At 46.5% G+C, this 23,402-nt stretch overlaps 1 protein-coding gene across 1 annotated transcript in view; it reads left to right on the top strand.

The window, feature by feature from the left end:
* Window positions 1-23,402, top strand: part of LOC119404639 (protein KRI1 homolog) — a 101,241-nt gene that overhangs the window by 70,924 nt on the left and 6,915 nt on the right. The window contains exons 13-16 of the mRNA XM_037671214.2: window positions 4,279-4,372; window positions 5,202-5,332; window positions 5,421-5,485; window positions 13,773-13,871. Coding sequence (XP_037527142.1) covers window positions 4,279-4,372; window positions 5,202-5,332; window positions 5,421-5,485; window positions 13,773-13,871 — 389 coding nt within the window. The remainder of the gene's footprint in view (window positions 1-4,278; window positions 4,373-5,201; window positions 5,333-5,420; window positions 5,486-13,772; window positions 13,872-23,402) is intronic.

The following is a 23,402-nucleotide window of genomic DNA, read 5'->3' as shown; positions in this document are numbered from 1 at the left end:
CCTCCGTTCGCTAGCCGCAGGGGGGGCTCCGCGATCGGATCTCTTCTCGTGCATTGGGGCACGGGGGTTCCGTTCTCGTTCGCCCTGCAGTGCAAAGGGGCACGCCCGAGCGTACGAGTACGGGTCGAGAGCGCGGTCCGAAACGTCCGGCGCGTCTCGTTGCTCTCTCACGGCCGAGGCCACCTCGTGTTTAGGGGGATTACGGGGTGACGAGTCACCACCAGCCCACGCACAACGAGGCTCGAGAGAAGCGGACGGCGGTGGCGGCGGGCGGTAGGCTCTCGCCGCCAGTATGTCGCCCTGAATACGCTTCGCATCGGAGGCCAGCTCGTTCAGGTTACGATAACGGGCGCTCCGAAGGTAAGCGGCGAAGGTTGGATGAGCCTGGCGAATGGCTCGCTCTACCTTCTCAGCGTCTGATGCCGTAGGGTCGGCAAGGAGGTAGAGTTCCAGTCGGTAGAGCATGAGACTCTTAATCTCAGGGTCGTGGGTTCGGGCCCCACGTTGGGCGCCAGTTATGTGGAGATAGGTTTGCGAGACGCTTACCCTACGAGGCGACCGGCAAGGGACGCGACGTTCTCCACTGCCGCAGCGAACAAAGACGCTACGGCCGGGTTCGTCGATTCTCCGGCACGGCGCAGAAAAGGCACTCGAGGCAGGAGGTCAACAAACAACACGGGTTTATTAACCCAAGATGCAGCACAGTACGACAGTCACGGGCTTGCAGGCCGTAAAGGGAACTCCGCAAGACCGATCGAGTACGCTTGCCAGCGGCGCTACGACTATCACACAAAGGGCAGCAGTCGAGCACACGAACGAGAAGCCGCCTGCTAGAGCAGCGCGTCAACCACGTCAACCTCTCGCGCTAGCCTGAGAGCATCTGACGCGGGCAAGCCCGCGCCAGACAGAAGCGAGCTCAAGGGGGAAGGGGGTTGTCACTGGCGGCCAATGAGGAACGGCGTTGCACAGTGACGTAAGCTAGCTTGGCGGCGTGAGCATGTGAGCATGTCGAGGCATGCCCGGACGCGTGCCCGCGCGCCGGGAGGCTGACGCATGGCTTGCACCAGACAAAGAGGCCTGGCGCTGCCGCCGCGGTCGCCATACCGCCGATTAACGGCGGTTCCCGGCGCTCGAGCCGCGCGGGGCCAACACGCGCGCTAGCTGGGGAACGAGGCGCCAAAGGGAAGGGCGCGCTCGATTCCCACAAATGGAAAAAAGTTATATCAACAATGGCAACTGTGAAGAATTCTCCGCATATATGAGAATGCTATCTACAACGTAAACGTGCTCGCTATGCCTCCACGCAAGGCTTATGCCAAGAAATGCGGTGCTGCACATTACAATGACAACCGCTTGACAAGGCTAATCCTTTCTGCTGGGTAAGCCGCCCCAAAACATAACAGATGAACCGGCATCGGAGACAATTTCTCGCGTTTTACAGCTGCCGCTAATTTCGTGCGACGGTCTTCGTAAACAACTAATGAAAAAAAAAAACTTATTCCATCCTTCTCCTGCCCTCCTGCGCAAATAACTGTGGCACTGCTCGTCGTTACACCGTTTTTCCTTCTTTGCACGACGACAAACAGCGCACGCACCAGCGAAAACACAGCAGCAACTGCGGTAGGCACGGCGGCTTTTGCCTACCGCGCGAAACTAAACGCCCGACGACAGCACCACCGCATTTCCGTGACGTATGTCCGGTGGAATTCGTCTATAGTGTGCTACACCAGTAGGCGGTAGCACGCATCGGGGAACTTTAAGCGCCCAAGCTTTCAGTATTAGCTCTTGGCAAATGCTGCTTTCGAAAATCGACTTTCAGACAGCCAATAACCGACTCACAGTGACAAAACAATTTTCCACGCATCACTGGCATGCGCTCTCTGGAATCGGGCTAGCAGACGACGCGCGAGCATCTCGATCAAATAGCCGCGAAAGACACATGCCTTCGAGATGGGCTGGTTGCCCAGAACGACAAGTGCTTCATGATTCCAGTTTACAAGTTTTCATTATACTTTAAACAACGCGAATACAGCCGAAAACTGAACCATATAGCAGCTTCGAATGCAGCCGCGGCATTCGTTTGCGCGAGCGACGATGCGACGGCTGGTCTATTGCGGTGGCGGCGCCCGGCGGCTAAAAGCCGCACTAACGCCGACGGTCGGTTCCCATTGCGCTCCGCTCCTTCGCCCAGGCACAGAAAAATAGAGGAGGCGCTGACTGTACGAATACACTACCTCTTTTTTTATACAGTAAATTCAGTCGGTTTGTATTGCCCCCATAGCAAAATAATGCAACGGTGGGACTAAATTTTACATTTTTCTTGACTAAAACAAAAACTACTTCACTTAAACTTTCTGTGGATGAAGTTGTTATGATTCTCAATCGTATGCGTTTTTCTGCTTATTTTTTCTTGGACCACCTTAGGGTGCTACAGACGTCTCAACATAGGCTAATGTAGCGTTTTTTCAAAGTTCAGGATTTTATTTTAGAGCCTGTGTGCCGCACAGAGGCAATAGGAGATAGTACATTTTATGGAGAGTTCTATAAAAATAATTGATGCATTTGGTCTACAATCGTCTTTTGTAAAAAAATTCCCGAAAACGTTGCAATTTACTCAATTTTACCTACGCACTAAGAGTAAAAAATATAAAGCTACTCTAAGCAACTGCCCTATAATAAAAGCGCGATGCTCTAAAAACACAAAAAAGCAAGTTTCGAATGAATGCGTGAAAAGGTCCATTTATAGCGAATTTTTCTTTCATACCAGGCTTTCCACCATATCGAGAAGTTCAAATGGCGCTCACGTGCCCGAAAACTTTTTGCCACTCAAAATATTTTAGGAAAACGCAGTAGAACTAATGTCTATATGTGCGTAATTTTCTCAGATTTCTTTAGAGAAATTGATTTTTGTTGAGCGTCCAGACTGGGACAGCTGGCGTGGAATGACCCAATTACAACAGAACAAGCTTCGTTTGACAAAACAGGCCTACGTTCGCATATGGTATTTGAAGAAGGATGCGATCTCCATCTGGTAACAAGTTTTGTGCATGCTTCTTGTAAATAAAGATGTCATGTTTCAATTTCTTTCGTTTCTTGAAACGAAAGAAATTGAAACATGACATCTTTATTGACATTGGTCGACCCATATTTGATTTTTTTTTTTTTACTTCTTATAGAGCACTCTATGTAAGGGTAGACATATTAACGCGATAGCGTTAAAGAGCTCGTATCGCAGAAATTCCGCCGTCGGCGTCGGCGCCGTTGGTTGTGAGCGAAAAATCATCTTGTCTGTGACCGAAAAATCGAAAAAGCTGCAAATAAAATAAATAATAAAATGTTGGGTTCGATCGAGAATCGAACCCAGGCCGTCTGCATGGAAAGCAGTTGTTCTACCACACAGCCACGCCTCTGCTTGGAGCTGCACTGAAAGTAACTTTCATGCTTCCCAAAAATACGCGTCCTGTATACAGGTGTCACAGTACGAGATGTAATATCGCAGTAATATTGCGTGGTACAAGCGTACATTGCCATCGGGCGTCACACCATGTCAATATCATAACGACTTGGTGGTTTAAAGACAGCCACCCATTACAAAAGGCACACACATTACTGCGCGTATTACCTTAAGACCACGTAGTGGGTGCATCGCAACTTTGAAAAAGTTTCTCGCGCATAATTGCTCCTGGTTTAAAGCATGCTACCCAACACATAAGGCACGCACCTTAGTGCACGCATTCTGTTAAACACTCGTAGTGTTCGAAGTGCGCACTAGGGGCAGGATATCGCTATCGCGTTCAACTCTTAAAGGCGAAGCTTAAGCGTCCCCCAATTTTTGTTGTTAGGATGTCTCACATGTGCTGCACTGTAAGGCGTGCGTTTATCGTCTCTTTTTTCAAGTAAATACGGTATGTGAATGCAAAGCAGCCATGGTATTGATGACAGTCTGTACAACAGCGAAGTGCTCTTAATGTTGGTAAACAGGACTTCTGACATTCTATGGTACAAAATTAAAAAATAGGCTAGATGTAGCTTTGTAGCCAAATCAAAATTTTTTGACGCCAGAGCGAACATAATCTTTGTGCAGTTTGGCTATAATGGCCTGATCTGTTCTCTCCTCTTACTTTAAACAATAATAAAGCTAGAAATTTTACATCACAGGCCTGGAAATTTCAGTATAGGTATTTTGTTTGGGAAAGTGATTAAGTGCTTGATATGTCTTTTTTTTCCTTTTAAGGGCCTGTACTCACTATTAACTCCTTCCTTTCCTTATTATTACAGGATTCTGAGTGGACAGGTGAAACAAAAGGCAAACGTCGGAAAAAGTCCCATTTTGCCAAGGTTGTCAGCAGGAAAAAGCCATTGTTTGATCCATGTAAGCAAAGTCTGGCTGCTGCTCTTTCTGCTTTGCTTAGCAAGGAATGCCGTAGCAGGTACAGTACGGTCCACTGTTAAAGGGAACACTCGAATGAGCACCCTTCATATTGCTGGCCCCCTAATGGCAAGTGGATGGGGAAACTTCATTCGTGCATGGCACTGTTCTGTCAAAAGGAGTCGCAACTGCCAACCACCAGTAGTCTTATGTAAATATAGGCCACTATGCTTTTGCAAGAGAGTGTAATCTGAACATGCCCTGCACGTAAGTGTTCCCGTTAGCAGTGGACCCGTCTGTACATTGTTGTGTACAAGTTAACTCGACCCCGCCATCCCCCAGAAGGAAGAAATAATGATAAGTGGGCGCACAAGAAAATTTTAAAGGGCATCTTTTGAGTTCTTAGTTCCAAGTGTTGAAGATTCACCCCCATATCAACACTTGCTGCAGAGATACTAAACCTCATCAACTTCCGATTCACTCACAGTCATGTCGCAGCTCTCTCATTCCTGCTAAGGCTATCTTCACTGCTTTTCTGCTATGGGAGTATCAGCCCGGATCACTTCGTAATTGCCTAATTTATTATTTATTTATTTAGTGAAACATGCTCTCATGCTTTCAAACTATAGTTAACTAATTTCTTTCTTTCCAACCCTCCTTTGTATCTCTCACTCTCACACACACGCAAAAAAATGGATGTTTGTATACCAGCCCTGTGATCCTAATAATGGGATGATTTTGTCAGGTTCAAAATTTATGTATAGTAGTTGAATAAGACACCCGAGGTACTTGAAATTTCTTCTTTGTATTTTTTTTCTTCTTTTCGTCGCAGCAAGCAAGACATTTGAGGAATACTTTGACGAATACTACAAGTTGGACTTTGAGGACATTGTTGGAGGAATGCCCACTCGCTTTCGGTACCGTTCTGTCATCCCCAATGACTTTGGCTTGACTACAGAAGAGGTAGAAACATGCACTACTTTTCTTGCTTGCTGGCTTGCCATGTTTTGATGTAGGCCATGCTAAAGCACAGGGATCTCTTCTGTTGCAGATTCTTGCAGCCAAAGACAAGGAGCTGAATCGATGGTGTTCTGTGAAGAAAACCTGTCAGTACAGGTAAGATCAAAGCATTTCTGACATGACTGACATTTTTTTTGGAATTGTGTATTAGCTGAAGGGCTGTGGATTCTAAATTCAAAATTTTTCTCAGACATCTCTTGATTTGCCTTTGCATCATAAGAAGGTTGCAGTATATAAAAAAATTAGAATGAATTGTTAATGTGACATGCTTTCATATTTCCAAACTACTGGTCAGTTTTCTTCTTGATCGTCTATTTATCACAAAAGAATGGTGCCCAGACAATTCTCATGAGGTAGAATTCGGAAAACTTGTTCATCACTTAATAGTAGAGCTGTGCGAATAGCAAGATTTTGGGTGCGAAGCGAATTCGAATTTTGAAGTGTGAGTGCGAATAGAATATTTTTCAAATATTCTCGAATATTTCTCGAATATTTTTCGAATACTTCGAAGTGAAATTCCAGAAAAAAAAGTTGGAGAGGATTCCTAAGCATATTCTTATGATAGCAACATGAAAGTGTTTCTTTTCGCTATGTTGAAGCGCAATCTAGAGGCCGAATTGTATTTATGCACATGATTTGGTGCAACCAAAGTGTTGCCGACAACACTTTACACGTGATAGGCAAAGATACCATTTCCTCAGCCTCTCCTCCTCTTTCAACATCTGTGGAAGCCCAACTGATGTGGCGGACAAGGGTGTGCTCTTTTGAAGTCCGGAGTTCCAAATCTGCCTCGTAGATGTCGATATATAACATCATCTGAAATTTTGGATGCTAAAAAGCTTCGGCGTCCGATTTTTCGGACTTCCTGCCCGAATTTCAGGTCCAAAACGGAATTAATTGAGCCCCCACCTCTGCCACATCTTTTATCTCCATGTTGGAACCAGCGTTTTCTTGAGTTAATACATTTGCAACCGTAGCAGAGGTTGAAAGGCAGCTTTGCCGCAATGCTGTGGTGTGATGAGGTGAAGCATATTGAAAATCTAAGGACCACTTATAATCGGACGTTGACTGTGCCGGCTAAGCTTGACTGTAATGGAGCTTGAAAGGTAGCTTCGCCGCAATACAAGAGTGTAATGAGGTGAAGCATATTGAAAACCTGAAGGGGTCACTTTCAATCGGACATTGACTGTATTTGTCTTTAGGAAGTTCGAATTGTTCGAATAGTAAAATTCCAGTGCGAATTGAATTGAATAGCAAACACTATTAGAAAAATATTCGAAATTTCGAATATTCGCACACCCCTACCTAATAGAAATTAGGGGTGTGCGAATATTAGAAAATTTCTAATAACGAATCAAATAGCATTCTATTCGGTTCGGGGCTCAAATCGAATAGTGCGTATTTGAAATACCGAACATTTTTCAAATATTTCTCGAATAGTCAGCAATGATGAACAATGCTTGAAGGAACGAGACGTCGGAGCAGCGAGGGGTAACTTTTCTTGTTTGTGTCATCCAATTACCCAGATGCATGCAGCCCATGTGCTTACGGGACTATCGACTGAAGGCATTTTTGCTTAAAACTCCAGTGTCGCTAAGGCGACAGTGTCATCCATCCACCATCTGATATTAACTCAGGAAAATAGCTTAGTACATCGAACCCATTTATAACGAACTCAAAAGTGCCACGAAAACTGATCGTTATATGAGTAGTTCGTTGTAAATGGACTCGCCGTCAAAAACATGCACTTAGCGACCAAGCTGCTTTTTTCTGCGCATTTTTATTCAAAAGTGCTAACAACCCTTCCGGTGAAAAGGTAGGCCTTTTCGTGTTGGGAAGCGACGCTTGCTGCATGCACAAGTGAGTTAAACCAGGCCCCGGAAACTGAGCGCCAGTTTCGGTTCCAAGGAACATGCCCGCTCGTAGCGGTTGCCGGGCATTAAAATCTGGTTCAACGAAGTGAGGTTGATGTGAATGTTCGCATTTATTGTGTTTCACGAGTTTTTACAAATAAAGAAATTGGACTGAAGTGTAAAGAGCTCTTCTTTTGTTTATTTGTCTTTTTTATTTCTTATTTTGTGAATTTTAAATCGGGTGAAACGCGGGAACTGCTTGACTTGTGTTTGTAGCGCTTGCCTCCTCTCACCCTTGCCACTCGCTCAGTGATATCCCAAGTTGAGCCGCGCTCGGTTATCTCGCTCGGTTGACGTACCAAGTATGAATACGGGAGAGATAATACATTTGATAGGGCGTGCAGCGAAGGGAAGCCGCAGGGAGCCACGTCGAGGAGGGCAACCGAGTATTAGACGAAGATGGCTAAATCGGGGCATCACATGTTTTGTGCAGCTTTGTGGTGTGTTAACCCAAGAATTTCCAGTTGCGCGAAGGTTTTTCAGGTTTCCTAGTGACAACGGGTGAGCACAAGTATTGAGTCCATTATTTGAGCAAGTATTTATTTTGCATGAGTACATGAGTAAATCCGGTTCTCTGCAAGCCTGTGTGGACTGACATAAGCGCAGTGTCGCTAGACTAATTCGTCATGACGGCAGCCTATGTGTTGCCGGCAAAATGCGTTTAATGAAAGGCTTGAATGCGTGTTGGTTCGGCGGCACAGTTTGTTCATCTTTTACTTTTGCCATGTAGTTCAAATGATGTGAAGCAATTATAGGATCCTTCCTGTTCATGGAAATGCATGTAGCCACTTTGAAACTTTGTGGACCTTTACTTGTAATACTGTCACTGAAATACATGTAATGGACTCACTGACGCTTTGAGAAATCGTTTAATTAACAGGGAATGTCGCTGGAGCCAATGTTTCGACAAGTGGTCTTTTCTTCGTCAAGGCAATGCTGCTGCCCTGACGAAGACAAGTCAACTTGTCGAAACATTGTCTCCGGCCGCATTCCCTTTTCAACGATTTCTCATCGATTCAAGGCTCCATATTACCCTGAACTTCTGTCTTGTTTGCTACTGAAGTTCTGCAAGAAAAATATGTTTGCCATCATAGCAGACGTGATCGAGTCAAGTACGACGTGGCCTGCTCGTGATTGTTAGTAATTTTCACATTAGTTCGGATGTTCTGGGTTCAATGTTTGCTCATTATGTGCATATTTCAGTTGTGAATTAAAGTTGCTTTAGCAGATTGACACTTTCACACTACGTGTATGTCTCTGTTTTTTAGTAGAAACATCTGATTAAAAAAAAAAAAAGATTTAAATTTTACTTGTGTTGACCAAGTTTTGTCTGATTGAGAAATCGGTCAGCTTTAGTTTGTGCACTTACACACGAACAAAATTTTTAAAAAATGGTTAACTAAATTTAACAAATGGCTGTGTCGCCGAAGCGGCCAGTGGACCTGCAAGATAGCACGAACACATTCCGCTTGCATGCGAAGTGGGAAAGGAGGGCTTCCGCAGTAACCCACCTCATCTCGGTTTCGCGCTCTTTCTCTCTATATGCTGACTTCACCAGTGATGTCATGAAAGAAATGTTTTGTTTGTGAATTATTTCTAGTAGATGCCCGGCAGCCGCCAGTGGTGGAAGCGGCGCTGCCACAGCGTATCAGCATGCGAGAGCGCGTTCCATGGGAGGTATAGGGAGTTTCCACCCCCTGGTTAAACCGCCTTTGCAGTGAACCGACACAATTTCACTGAACCGCGGTACCGCCACGTGGAGCCGATCATCCCTGGCTAGTTGCGTGCAGCTCGTCCCCTACTCGGCTCACATCATCATTGCCGGGCCGCTTGCTGTATTACGCGCATCTGTGCGCTCTTTGTGCCCAATTCACTACGGACCGTGCACGTGTGCGGCGAGTAGCCTGTGCGTTCAACGCGGCGAAGACAAGCATTTTGCAAGCAACGCGCACTCTACGTCTCCGCGATGCTGTAACAGTCCTGCGTGACAGGCGCAGCGCGCTTGGGTTGTCGATTAATAAAACACGCAGTATACGCTTGCTGTAAGTGCATCGACGTTACTCGGTGCTCATGCCGCTCAACACCAGCTAGCCATTTTCGTTTCTGTGAAGCAACGCGCACTTTATCTCGCGTGGCGCAGCGGCGGCAAACTTGCGAACGGCAGCATTGCGTGCTTGTACTGCTTGTACCGCCATCAGTCCGAATAGTGTACGCCACACGTGCAGCCGAGCCGATAGCTGCAAATGACTGTGGCATGTTCATCACCGCCCGCCACATCACCTTCGCTCAGTCTTGGGCAGTAACTAGTTACCGGTAACTAGTTACTTTTTTCAGTAACTTGTAACTGTAACTAGTTACTTTTAAGTTATAGGAACTTGGAACTGTAACTAGTTACTTTTAAGTTATAGGAACTTGGAACTGTAACACTGTTACTTTTTTTACACAGTAACTGTAACGGGAAATACCGTTACAGTTACTTCTACATCTTTTATTTTAAAAAATTATCCAACAGCAGCACTCGGTAAAGGCCGACGTTAAACACTTTCCACTTTTTTGAACTTCCTTCTTTACCATATGCTCTCCACCGTTCAACTTGCCACAGTAAGGCTCCCCTCGCAGTTTAGGAGAGGAGGTCGCTAAGAGGCTTATCTTCCCTGCAGAAGACCGAGATCGGAGGTTGGTCTTTAACGCAAGTTCAAGTTTACTTGCAAGCTACATATCGTAAATCAATCATGTTGCATCTGAACAGCTTGCTAAGTTCACGTCCAAATTTTTTTTCGGCGTATATATATCCTTTTTGTCACTTGAGCTTCTACCTCTGCTCTTGGTGTACCGGTAGCGCCGTGACTCCGAGCTTCGTCCGTGACTCCGAGCTAATCGTGTTTGACAGGCGGCTAGAAAGCAGCAGTGCGCAAAACAGCTGAGAGCCAGCAGTACCGTGAATTAGCGAAGCAATTTTTTAAAACCTATTTGGAACTGAATGTAAAATGTTTACTCTTGACTTGACACAACAATTATTAACAAAATGAGATAGACGCTTTGCCTACTATGCAGGTGGCATCCTCAGGTTGTTGGAAGCCGGTGCGTTGCGGCAAATGAACCACGATTACAGGAGTTTTCTTCCCCCCGCCTTCGTTCACGAGCCAACGCGTCCCACAGTTTTGGTCAAAGCTGTGTGCTGTTGTCCAGTGTTCAACAAGCCCCGTCTTAGAACGCGTTGCATGGGTTGCTTTAGCAACATCCCGTTTTTCCTGCCTGTTTCGCCGATGTAAGTCGCGTCGCAATCCCCGCATTGTACATGTATATAACCCCGCTCTGGTCGTCCGCAGGTGTGTGGTCTGGGTTTCGCGAACACATGTCCCAAGGTATAGTGGGGCTTAAAAACGGTTTGATACACCTTGAACACAGAGCTTCATACAACTTGATACAAACCTTGATACAGAAAGTTTGATACACCTTGAACATAGGGAATACACACAATGGACGTCGTCTTCACTCGTGACGAACTCCCTGTTCCTCTTCGCACGCATTTATGGGTATCTTTAATAAGCGTCCTAGGATACTGCTGTTCTTCCAGTGCATCAACCACGTTTTCCAGTTACAGTATCCTAGGACGTTTATTGATGCGACAAAATAAGGCGTACACAACGATTGCTTGTGTTGGCCCCCCTTTTAGGTTTCCTTCGTCTAGGCTTTCCACGTGCAATTTTGACTACTCGCATGCCTTCGTATGTTTTAATTAAACAAATTCTATCATTTGTTTTGTGATCTATTACTTATTTTATACAGTAACGAAAAAGTAACGACGTTACTTTTTCACAGTAACTGTAACTGTAACAGAGTTACTTTTTTGGCTTAGGTAACTGTAACACTGTTACTTTTTACTGGTAATGTGCCCATGACTGCCTTCGCTCTCTTCTGATCCTTATTCGTGAAGGAACGTGAAGGAATCGCCACAATCGAGCGCAAGTCGTAATCATTGATTGGCCAGTCTCTGCCATTACCAAAAAGACGAAAGACATTTTGCGGCACATTGTGGCATCAACGCAGTGAACTTTCAGGCGCCGAAAAGTTGTCACGGTCATCGTTTATTGCATTTTATGGCTTCTTGCGTTCCAAGGCATAGGTTCTTCGTAGGCGCTTGTAGCTGCAGAGAACGGCGCCAGAAAAGGTTGCCGTGCAAAAGCTGACCACAAGGCTTCATGCTGCCTCCTATTTCTTTCTTTTTTTTTATTCGTCGCTGCCATTCTGCCACTGAAGAAATGCCAGGAAAGTGAGCGACCTCGCTCGCAGCGTCCGAAATCAGCGCGCGGTGCTCGCCGATCTAGGGTATCTTCATCATGAGCAAACTAGAGCGGGGCACGCGTGAGCGTGCCCCTCTCATGCTTTAGAAGGCTTGCTTTAACTTTTTTTCGCTTTGTATACGCCATATTTTTACCACGACCGTGTCTGAAGTGTTCATTGTAAAAGTAGGAGGCTTTGAAGAATGTTCGCTATATGGGGACGCAGTTTCAGTGGGTAGCATAGGAAAATCATAAGTGCACCGAAATATGGTCGTTGTAACCGATAGATCGTCATATCTGGAATCGTTATAAGTGGGTTCGACTGTAGTTACGTATCAGTTTCAAGTTGTTTTAAAAGTACCATCTTGAATACTGCAGTTGCAAAATATTTCAAAGGCTCTCGTTGCTGCTGTATACGAGTTTGCTCAGTTTAAATGTATGTGGTATTTTTTGTCGGTGAAAAGTAATCGTAATGTTCCTTTGTTAAAGCTTGTGAATATTTCTTTCAAACAAAGTGTGCTGGAATTCTCGGACTGTTTCGAAAAGCGTTACCTTACCAGTCTAAGGCTGTTTTAAAAATGGTTGCCTTACTATTCGAAATGTATTTGAACAGTGGTCGGTTTGTATTCGTGTTCGATTTGGTGTCATCCCTATTTGATTCGTATTCGATTCGGTTCCAAAATTTACTATTCGCACACCCCTAATAGACATGCATGAAAAATAAGACCCTTGAGCCTCTGAGCACAGCACATGTTTCGTCATGATGACAGCAGTCAGGGCTAACTGCTGTGTAATAGCACGAAGCACTGCAACACCGTTGACATTCACCCAGTGTCCTTTTCACATTGCTCGATCTTGCATTTTGCTCTAGGTGCCTCACGTCTGTGGCATTCTTGACCCTTGCATTATGGTTTTGTGGCATATGATGAACTGCTCATGAACAAAACCATCAGACTCTTCCACTTGGGCATGCCTTTGCATTACTGTACATACCTGTGTAAGGCCCACACTCTAATCGACAGTTTTAGTTTCACGTACGTGGAGCTCCTGCGTGTCTACACTGCGCACGCGCAATACATAGAGGCCGCCCACGCGTCTTGCGGGTGCGTGCGAGATCTTCACGCTTGCACTGTGTGCTCTATGTACGTGAATGTTCTACAGGGCGCTCTCGCGAGATCATGGAGCTATCGAGAGAGGGCAGTTTTCAAAATGGTGGCTCACTGAAAGAATGCTCCGAGCGGTGCTTCGCGCTAAGGTTATCAAAAAGGGACGACTTTGATGTGCTTTGTGACGTTTGAGAGTGCAACCCAATCGAAGACAGGATGCAGTATTGAGTGAGATGGACTGAAATCACTGTGCGCTTGTCGGTGGCGAGGAGAAGTGTTTAGTGCCTGCACCCACCTGCACATGTAGCGCGTGATCACGTAGACAGCAGCAGCTCTGATTTTAAGTTGCGTCTTATCACATCCTCCACGTCATCCAGTGAGCCCCTTAACCCTTTGAGGGTCGAGCTTTTTCGCGAAATGCAGTCCAAAAATGTTTCATTTTTTTATTGCTGAAGTAAATTCTTCAGACAATCCTACTTCAGAAAAAAATTGTCTAAAATATTTTTGCGTGCTTGAAAGTGGCAAAAAAAGCATTTTTGTTGTTACATACACATGGTTTATTCGTATTGTTTAAGTGTATTGTTGTAATTGAGACATAGATGTGAAGAAAGTAAAGTCTACGAAAAGACAACTTGCCGCTGGCAGGGATCGAACCTGCAACCTTTGGATAACGTGCCCGATGCTCTACCAATTGAGCTATGGCGGCAGTCGTCCTATCGTTCTTTTATCGGGTGTTAATGTGCATGCAAACCCTGGGAGTGTTAGCGCCACTCAAAGCCGTGACAGTGAGTGTGGAACACACTTTCTTTGGTGGTCTATGCAGCACAAAATCAACTTGGAAATAAAATATGGGAGAAAGAAGGTTGCTAAACAGTGCAAAGGGCACTCTTTTGCTTTGTTCATTTCTTTTTTTCCTAAGTCAATTTTGTGCTGTGCACACTACCATCTGTTCCTTTTTGTAGCATTTGGCAACCTTTAATAGTAAGTAGAACAATGATGTGAGAAAAAATGCCATTTCTCTCATGTAAGTTCTCCAAACTGTATGTATGTATGTAATTATGTTTTTGTCTTTTGTGGTCAGGACTGAAAATGAAGAGATGCAGGACTTACGCACATTCCAGAGGCGAGCCACTAATGATGCCCTGAAGCGAAAGATCTTCCCCAGTTTGTATGCAGAACCGTGAGTATCGTATTGTTAAAAAAGCTTGTCTATAAAAAAAAAAAAGCCGAATCGTTAAAGGGGCACTGACAGAAATTTCAAGCTTGAGATTTGTCCTTCATTTGATTGCTTGGTATTAATACTGAAGTTGTTTTGTTTCGAGGGGCAAACAGTGTATGAAAGCTTAACGGGGCGTTCAGTAACCTGCTACAGTGACATTACTGTGATGTGTTCGGTGTGGCTCATGCCATCCTGAGTCATGATGCACTAGTAACGATGAAGTTGGCGATCTGAGTGTTCTTATCGTGGCGCTGACTGGCACCGATGTCTGAGAACACTCACTCCCAGTGGCTCTCCTCACTCCTCATGCCTGATATTCGAATGATTTGTCGTGTGCTCGTCAGTCAGCATGTCAGGGAACCGTTGTGCGCTGCAGTCATGTTCTAACTTAGAAGTGTGGAAAGAGCGTCGTTTCATTACACGTACTGTACACGCCAACACAGCCACAAGCTATGAAAGTGGAGTAGGGCATAGAGAAATATCATCGCCAACAAGTAACACAGACAGTGTTAATAGAGAATCTCAGTTCGTCCATAGACTTCTTTACATTAGTGTAATACTGGATTAGTGTAGCCGTATACGTGAGAGGCCGCATTGGTGGGGCGATCTGGCGGCGCAAATAAAAACCTGGCAAGCATAGAATTGTTATTGTACGGTGATTCCATTCCTGCGTCATCTTGATAATACAGTCGAACACGGATATATTGAACTCAAAGGGGATCGCGAATTAGTTCGATATATGAAAAATTCAATATAAAAGAATACAGGCCCCGAGACCTTACCAGTGGCGGACGATCACCTACAATCGGCGCATTCAAGAATTGACAACTATAATTCCGCACACACGATGCAACAGAACATTTTATTTGCGTGAAAAAAGATCGTTTATCTTGGCCTGCTTCTTTGTCTTTGAAATGAAGATGAAGACGTTGGCCTCGATCTTATCAAGGCTGTCCAGGTGCGACAGCCCGGTTCCCTCCATGTCGCCGCAACAATGGCGAATCAAACCGAACGCTGCCGCCATTTCAGCGGCGGAGTACGCGCGTGTAGCCGCCGCCTCTTCCGGACGATCTTCCTCAACACTTAAGCTGTCGGCCTGGGCATCCTGGGTCCCTGCGACCGCAGCTACAATGTCTTCGTCAGCGTGGCTCGCGACAGCCTGAACATTGCAGTCCGCTTCCACGAAATTGTCCGCAGACACTTCGGGGGAAACGGCAGCCGGGAAGAGGGACGCCAACTCGCGGAATGCGTCGTCTATGCGCTCGTCGTTTGCCGACGATGTTGTAGCATTGCTTAAACCGGTGAAGCCACCTGGTGTTGTTGGCGAAATCGTCTTCACTGAGAGCGGCGGCAAACCATTTGGCCTTAGCCATCACAGGGTCCGCACGGGTCCTTGAAAACCTTGAAAACCCTTGAATTTGAAAGTGTCATTTTTAAGGCCTTGAATACCCTTGAATATTGCGGTGCTTGAAAGTGGTGCTTGAAAACCCTTGAATTCCGTCCGCGGCGCCTTAAGTCCCTAGATTATTTTTCTTTCTTTTGTTAAGTATTGACAACCATTGAAGCGCGGCCGACAAATCTTATTAGGTAACGTTTGTTTCCGGTATCCATGTATTGCTAACGCTTTCTCAGCGCCCGGTGAAACGGCGTCCCCCGCTCACTAACGACGGGCGATTAGCGGAGGGGAAAAAAACGCATCGCGTTCGCACATTGTTCGCTGAAAGGTGCGTGGCTAATGTACTTAAATGTAAGTGGCTTTGTAAATCTTATAAGTGTGGAAGAACATTGCGGGGCAGACTCAGGCTGCGCTTGAGAGGGAGTCGGAAGGGGAGGCAGTTGTCGCTGCTTGACACCGTGAGACGCTGCGCCGTGCTCCCTTATGGGCTGCAGAAATTAGGCGTCTCATTCTTTCTCCAACAACTATGGTCCCAGAATACTTAGAATACTGGCTAGTCTGCCGTCTCCATGAAAGGCCGCGTCCGCGCCGATGATGCATGCTCCGCGGTCACGGCGCTCCGATCGATCGTGGCGCCCCCTGGCACCCAGCGCATGAACCAGGGGCACGGCCGCGTCCGTGCCGCTGGTTCTTCTGCCGTCTCCGCGCCGTTAGACGGCAGACTAGCAACATATTCTAGGGACCACACTACAACTACCGCCAACAACAACACCGTGAGAATGTGAAAGGTCTGTGGACTTCAGCGGTGCCGAGTGTTCGTTCAGCAACCGGCAACATTGAGAGCGTTCGTAGGTCGCTTTCCGATCCAAGCCAATCCAATCTGATTTGGTTATTCGCCACAAGTAGTGTACCACAAGTCCGCCATCAGCACTCGTGTTGCCATATTGTGTGTGCGTTTTTCATCGACGATGGACATTTAGCCCGCTTGTTCGCCACCTCTCGTTCGCTTCATCGGAGTACGTTTTATGCCGCGCGCGTTGGACGTGGACGTAGTTGTGTTTGTGCGCAATGCCCGGGCAGTGCAATTTCCAGGAGTCGTGGCTCAGCCACGTTGCGTACAAAGACTGGGTCGCGCCGGACCCAATGAGTTCGCATCGGGCTAGATGCAGACCATGTGCAAAGACATTCGATGTCTCATCGATGGGGGAGTCTGCGCTAAAAAGCCACCAGAGGAGTGCGAAGCACATCGGCAACCTGAAGGACGCAGCAAGTAGCTCCTTGATAAAGTATGTGACACCCCGCGAGAGTGGCGAATCCGTTCGTTCAGTCCCAACGCAGTCCTCGGATTTGAATACCGCGTGCAAGGCCCACGATGCAGCGACCGAAGCCGAGATATTGTGGGCATTGAAAGTTGTTACCTCACATTACTCGTACAGCTCATCCGCACACACAAGCGAACTGTTCCGGAAAATGTTTCCCGACAGCGAAGTGGCGAAGGCCTTTACGTGTGGAGAAAAGAAGTGCGCGTACCTTGCGTGCCATGGTTTGGGCCCCTTCTTTCTATCGTCCGTCCACCGGGCAATAGAGAAGTGTGATTGCTACGTGGTTTTGTTTGATGAATCCGCAAATGATTACCTCCACCAGAAGCAGATGGACGTTCACATCAGATACTGGGATGCATCTCAAAGAATAACTACCAGGTACTTGACGTCCGTTTTTATGGGCCATGCAACGGCGGACGACATTGAAGATGAATTGTTGAAGGCACTGGAGCCATTGCCACTTGCAAAGATTCTTCAAGTTTCTATGGACGGACCAAACGTTAATTTGAAATTTTTCAGAAGCTTTCAGAAGCACTTGCATGAAAACTATCAGGTAAACTGCCTTGATTTAGGCACTTGTGGTCTACACGTGGTGCACAACGCATACAGAGCAGGTGTAACTGCCAGCAAGTGGGGATTGGACATTCTCCTGTCTAGTCTAGGTGTGTTATTTCAAGATTCCCCAGCCAGGCGAGAGGACTTCTCAATGGTGACCGGGAAGACAATGTTTCCTCTCAGGTATGTTGCCCATCGCTGGGTCGAAAACGTTCCAGTGATTGAACGTGCACTGGCCCTGTGGCCTGATGTGGCAATGTACATCGAGTCTGCAAGACGTAAAGAGGTGAACCAGCCAAAATGCGCTTCGTTTCAGAACTTGCACAATTTCTGTGGGGACCCGCTAATTCAAGCAAAACTGAACTTCGCCCTTGCGATTGCACTAATTCTCAAACCTTTCCTGACGGAATATCAGGTGGACCAACCACTTGTATTTTTTCTCGCAAGGGATCTTGAAGCAATTGTCCGGAAGTTGCTTACTAAGTTTTGAAGTGCTCAGTTCTCTCTGCATCAATGGGCTGACAGGCCTGTTGAAAATCAACATTGAAGACGTGAACAATCACACTGCGCTTGAGAAAGTGGACATTGGACATACAGCTGAGCAAATTTTGAAGAAGTCTAAGGTCAGTGCAAAAGAGGCATTTGCATTTAAAATGGAATGTAAGCAATTCCTTCTCAGTGTGACGAAAAAGGTTCTTGAGAAGAGTCCGCTGAAGTTCCCCTTGGTTAGAGGTCTCTCCTCGCTGGATCCTCGGCAAATGTGCACCAAGCCGGACCAGTGTTTAGCAGGTCTGAAGAATGTTTTGAATGCACTTATCGCTGCTGAAAGGTTGACTGATTACCGTCGAGACACTGTACTTGCCGAGTATGCCGAAATGCTACAGATGGAGAAGCACAAGCTGCGTTTGTTCGAAAAGAGTTCGGATAGGCTAGATATATTTTTTTTAGAACTCCTCAAGTTCAACTCATCGTACAGTGAGCTGTGGAGAGTAGTGGAACTTTTGCTTGTGTTGAGCCATGGCCAGGCAACTGTTGAGAGAGGGTTTAGTGTAAACAAGCAAGTTTCTGTAGAAAACCTCAAAAGCCTGTCATACATCATGCAACGTGCTATATGTGACGCCGTTGATAAGGCAGGTGGCATCCTTAACATCCCTATAACAAAGGAACTGAAGACCTCTGTTTCATCTGCAAGGCATCGCTACCATGCGCATTTGGAAGAGCAGAAGAGGAAGCAACAAGAGGAAGCGAATGATTCAAAAAGGCGCCTTGTGGAGGACGAAATCGATAATTTAAGGAGAAAAAAAGTGAAGCTAGAAGCAACAGTTGCTGATCTGACAACTTCAGCAGATGAATTGGCTTTGAAAGCCGAAGAGACAGGTGATGTCACATACATAGTGAAGTCAAATAGTCTGAGAAAAACAGCAAAAAACAAGACACAAGAACTGCTAAATATCAACGAAGGAATCGCCGCAAAACTGCTGGCGCTTTCATGAACACTTTCGATCTGCCTCACTGTAGTCTTGAACGCGTCTTAGACTGTGCAATAATTCAACTCGTCTTAGGCTGTTCAATAAGTGTTCAATAAATTTGTCATTTTTTTATGACGAGTACGAGATCAATTATTGATATGGGTCCTTGAAAAAAACTTTTTCGGGCCTTGAAAGTCCTTAAAAACCCTTGAATTTTTGCCTTCAAAGCCTGTACGAACCCTGCATCAGCATTGGGCCATCCACAGGAATGTTCTTCGCGCGCACTTCTGAACCAGGCATACAGTGCCTTTTCTACTTTCCCGTTAGCAGGAGCGCGCATACGACAGGCTCCCGACGTTCGCTGCTTCAGCGCCTTTGCCTTGATATCCGCCTTGTTCTTCAACAAGGTGCTTATAGTGTTCCGTGGTATCCCGATGTCGTCCGCCACCGTCGAACTTTTTTCACCCCCTCAACACGCTGTATGGCTTTCAACTTCGTCACAAAGTCAAGGTTCTTGCGCTTCTTGACGCTGGCCATTGCTACACGAGTAGTCTAAAATTCAAGCAGTCCACAGCGCCTTTGCACAGCACGCACACAAAAGAAGAATGCGGTGGTATGCGAAAACTCACGGAAGTGGACTCCGCCAACAAAGCGTTCGCAATTAGCCGCGATGGTTATCAGGCTACCCGGCTACCTGCGAGGGCAGCAGCGATGTATGAAAGGCATGAGCTGTGGTTGGCTGAGCAATTACGAAAGGCGCGGGCTGTGGTTGGCTGATCAAAACTCACAAAACAGCGACAAAAAAGAAAGGAAGAAACGGCGAAAGGAGGAGGCCGCCGGCTCCTTCGTTCCTGCTCTCCGAGCCGACGGTAACGCAGAGAAAGCATAAGAGCGAGGGAGAGAGGACAAAAGAAGAAAAAAGCTGTTTCGCAATTTGGAGAACGTGCCCAACAGGAGTATAGTCCGAGCCCTCTCGCCCTCATGTTTTTCGCATGTTTCGGGTGTCGGCGGAGGCGCGGTACCGCAAAGGTCGCGGGGTGCAGTGAGTGCCGAAGCGCACCTTCCAGCTTGTGCAGCGTTCGATATATCCGATGGCGGGTAAAAATACCGTTTGATATAAACGTGCGAATTTCTATACTTTTACAAAGGATTTTCAAGGGGATAATTTACGAGTTTGATATAGCCGAAAATTCGATATATCCGTGTTCGACTGTATCGACGAAAATTGCGTCAAACTGCGCCAGAGTCTCGGGTTTGGGGGGCGTCTATCGCTGGCCATCGCACCGCCGGCACGTCAAAACATGCACAGCTTGATCTTGGGGCCGCCAAAGTCACAACCACCGTCCAAGAAGTATCCCGCTGAATAAACAGCGGTTGCGAATGCGTCCCATGACACCATGCACGGTGCCGATGCAGCTCGTGTTGTGCAAGTCGGCTCGACAGCAAAGTCCGTTCTCCGCAGAGGCTCATGACGTCTAGGCAGTCGGTAGCGTGAAAGTGTAAAATTTGTGTGTCATACATGTTTTTTGTCCTTGTCTCTTTGTGCGCTTAGAATTTATTGGTCACGTCATACCAACACGCTCAAACCGCCACAACTGTGAAAGTGTGGTGCCGATTCATCAGCGGACGTCGTCTGTTCCAGAAACACGGCTGGTATAGGTCATTTCAAGTGTCGCACGGCACGTAATGAAAGCAATGTTCAGTAATAACTACACACATGCCTCTAAAATGTCTGTCACTTCCGTTTCTGGACATTGCGGAATGAAATCTCGGATCGTTAGCAATAGATATATGGAACAGTATTGAATTTTCTGTGTTTTGCATCCATGGAAGAGCACGTGAACGGGGGGAAGGCATTGACACTTTTCCTCAAATGTACTTTATCCTTGGATCTTCATCCAGCAGAGCTTTTTCATAATTCCTTCCACCAGCACATCAGAGTTTGTGATCGCTCTCGCGGTAAATACCCCCTAAAAGGCCCTGCCCTTTCGAGCTCATGAGTGCTAGAGTCCCCATTCGAAATTTTTTGCTTGTTTTTTTTAAAATGTCATCTCATTAATAAAAGCATGCCTCCTGGTCGGAGCAGCCACAATTCGGTTTTAATATGCACTGGCTGTCAGTAGCGAGTCCGCCCCTGACTGCCCACTGTGAAGCGGCTACGCCATGTTACACGTCTGCCCCTCGCTTTCCAGGGTCAATAGCGGACGGTTAAAAGAACAGTTTTGCTTAAGGGCGAAGCAGTGAGTGCAATAGTACCAACAAATTGTATTGTTATACGAAGTAAGGTTACCAGCTAACTTTTTTGGATCCCAACTCACGTAACTCAACAAAGCACTGGTTTAAGGAAATAAGGCTGCTCCAGCAACCGAAGCAGTTTTTGTGCTGTCAGTTCTCTAAATGCGAAGTAAGCGTTGAGAGCACAGCAAGTTTACGAGCCATCTCCTGATGCCTTGAGATAGCGTGCGCGCCAGCAACTGTGCCCTCTGAGCGACGCAGCCACCCCCTCCCCCTTCCCTGGCGTTCCTTCATGCTCCTTACAAAAGATGGGCGGGGCGTTTCCTCTCTGTTTGATCAGCAATTGACGGCAGGCCTCGCACGTGGGACGATGTTATCTCACACACCCTCCATGCGACGGAGACGGCCGGCTCGTTTCATCGCCGCTTCAGCTGCGTTTGTCAGCCAGCGCTCGCGAGCTTTTACCCGCTGGTAGAATGCGCAGGGTGATATTATTAATTTGGACTTTATACGAAAAATGACGGCAACGGCGATGGCAAAAAAGACCGTCGAGAGTGACCATATATTTGCTATCGCAATAAAAAGAAGATGAAAATTGAGTCATTCCGCTCTGTGAGGTGGATGATCAGCGAAGCTGTTTCGTGCACAGCACATGGTGGAGGCTAGTTTGGTATCTAAGGTCAGGTTGTTAGCGGCCCGGCTGTTAATTCAATACACAATATTAATACGAATGCCTTAAATGCCTCATCAAACATGAAAATTGACCGTTGGCGTCGGCAGCGTCAACACGATTGATGCAATAGATCATCATCACATGATGATGTCATCATGACGTCATACATCAGGGTGTCACATGGTGACGTCATCACATCACATGGTTGCTTTGCACTGCTTCCATGATCGGTGCGCCGATCATGGAGGCGGTACAAAACCAGGTGAGGCGCAGAAAGCTTGCAATGCCTCCGATTCTGGAGGCCGTGCCAAACCACGTTAGGTGCAGAAAGCCTCCAGAGGGGGAAGGGGGAGGATCAATACATCGAGTGAGAAGAAGAAGATGGCTTTCGCCTTCCAGTAGTCTTAGGCGAATGCATAAGGGACGCTGTGAGTTGTTGTTTTTTTTTCTCCGCACTGCTCCCTAGAGGGCTCTGGGGGTTCTCTGTGTACAAAAAAAATGTCTAGCTATATACAGCTTCTCTGTAAAAAGAAAACGAAGTTTGTTATATCACGTAGTCTCCCGTTGAACGCACTTTTGGACACTTCTGCGGAAGCTTGGCGTGAAGCGAATATCCATTTCCAGGCAAGCCGGCGCATGCACAAACGACAGTCTGGAAGTACTGCGAGAATGCTCTTGCTGCAGCACAGAGAGGCCTCAGAGAGAGGGAAGGGAGTGTCGGAGTCTGTTGGCTTTTTGAGGCTAGCCAAGCGACATCATGTTACGCCCAGCAATACAGTCGATTGAGAAGAAAAATAATCTGGCTTTTGCCTTGGAGTCGTCTTAGGACAATGAAGTATGGACAGTGTGACTCTTTAGCATTGAGGCACTGCTGTACGTCAGGGCGTTTGTCTACCACGTCTGCTGATAACCACATAGATCTATTTAGTGTTATTTCATAAAGCACAATTTTATTGATCCAGTATCCAGTATCTGTTTATTTGCTAGTGTCGAAAATAATCGCTGAAGAGGTTATTCCAGAGCACTCAACTGCATGACGCCCTTATTTTTGAATTATCAAGTGAAATATGGAATTCTCCTAAGATGATTTTCTCCATGAGATTTGCAATGAATCGAAATAGTATTTCTAGCTCTGCATAAGAACACCATAATAATTATTCAAGTGCTTGAATGTAACTGCAACTTGCTTCTCCAGTGTACTCTGGGATGCAAATTTAGCTGCTCCTGAGTGCTCCCAGATGCAAAATTACTTGCTCCAAGGTGCTCCAAGATAAAAATTTTCGCTGCTCCAAAGTGCTCTAAAATGAAAATTTCGCTGTTCCAAAAATTGCTCCAAATCGAAAGTCCTCGGCAGCATCACTGTGTTGTAGAAACCTGGCGTACAGTTGAAACCCGCAGTAACGAAATCGGCGGGGAAAGCACAAAATTTCGCTCTTGCGGGAATTTCGTTGGCGCGAGAATGCGGCAGAAAAGACATGGAATTTACAAAAACACATTTTATTTCCAAAAGTCAGTAAGTTTGCTTTGGCGGGCCTTACCATGCAGCAATTTCATGCCTCTCGATCGGGAAACTCGTATCGTTTGCCACGGCACAAAGTTCGCCCCATGCACTGGTCAGTGACGGTGGCACTGCGCTGTCACCAGAACCGTCATCAAGTGCGCCTACAGGTGAACCTTCTTCCGGCTCCGCTGGATCGGCGCAGAATCGTGGACAGCGAGCTGCATGCAACGCCGAATTCTTCGGCGATGTCCATTTTTTTCCTGCCTTTTTCCACCTCACTGATGATTGCAGCCTTATCTTCCAGCGTGATAAACTTCTGCTTTTTCGTTGGAGACGGCATG

Source organism: Rhipicephalus sanguineus, chromosome 9, assembly GCF_013339695.2.
Source record: "Rhipicephalus sanguineus isolate Rsan-2018 chromosome 9, BIME_Rsan_1.4, whole genome shotgun sequence".
NCBI classification, from domain to species: Eukaryota; Metazoa; Arthropoda; class Arachnida; order Ixodida; family Ixodidae; genus Rhipicephalus; species Rhipicephalus sanguineus.
Note: the sequence above shows the minus strand (reverse complement) of the source record. Positions and strands in the feature narration are given on the sequence as shown.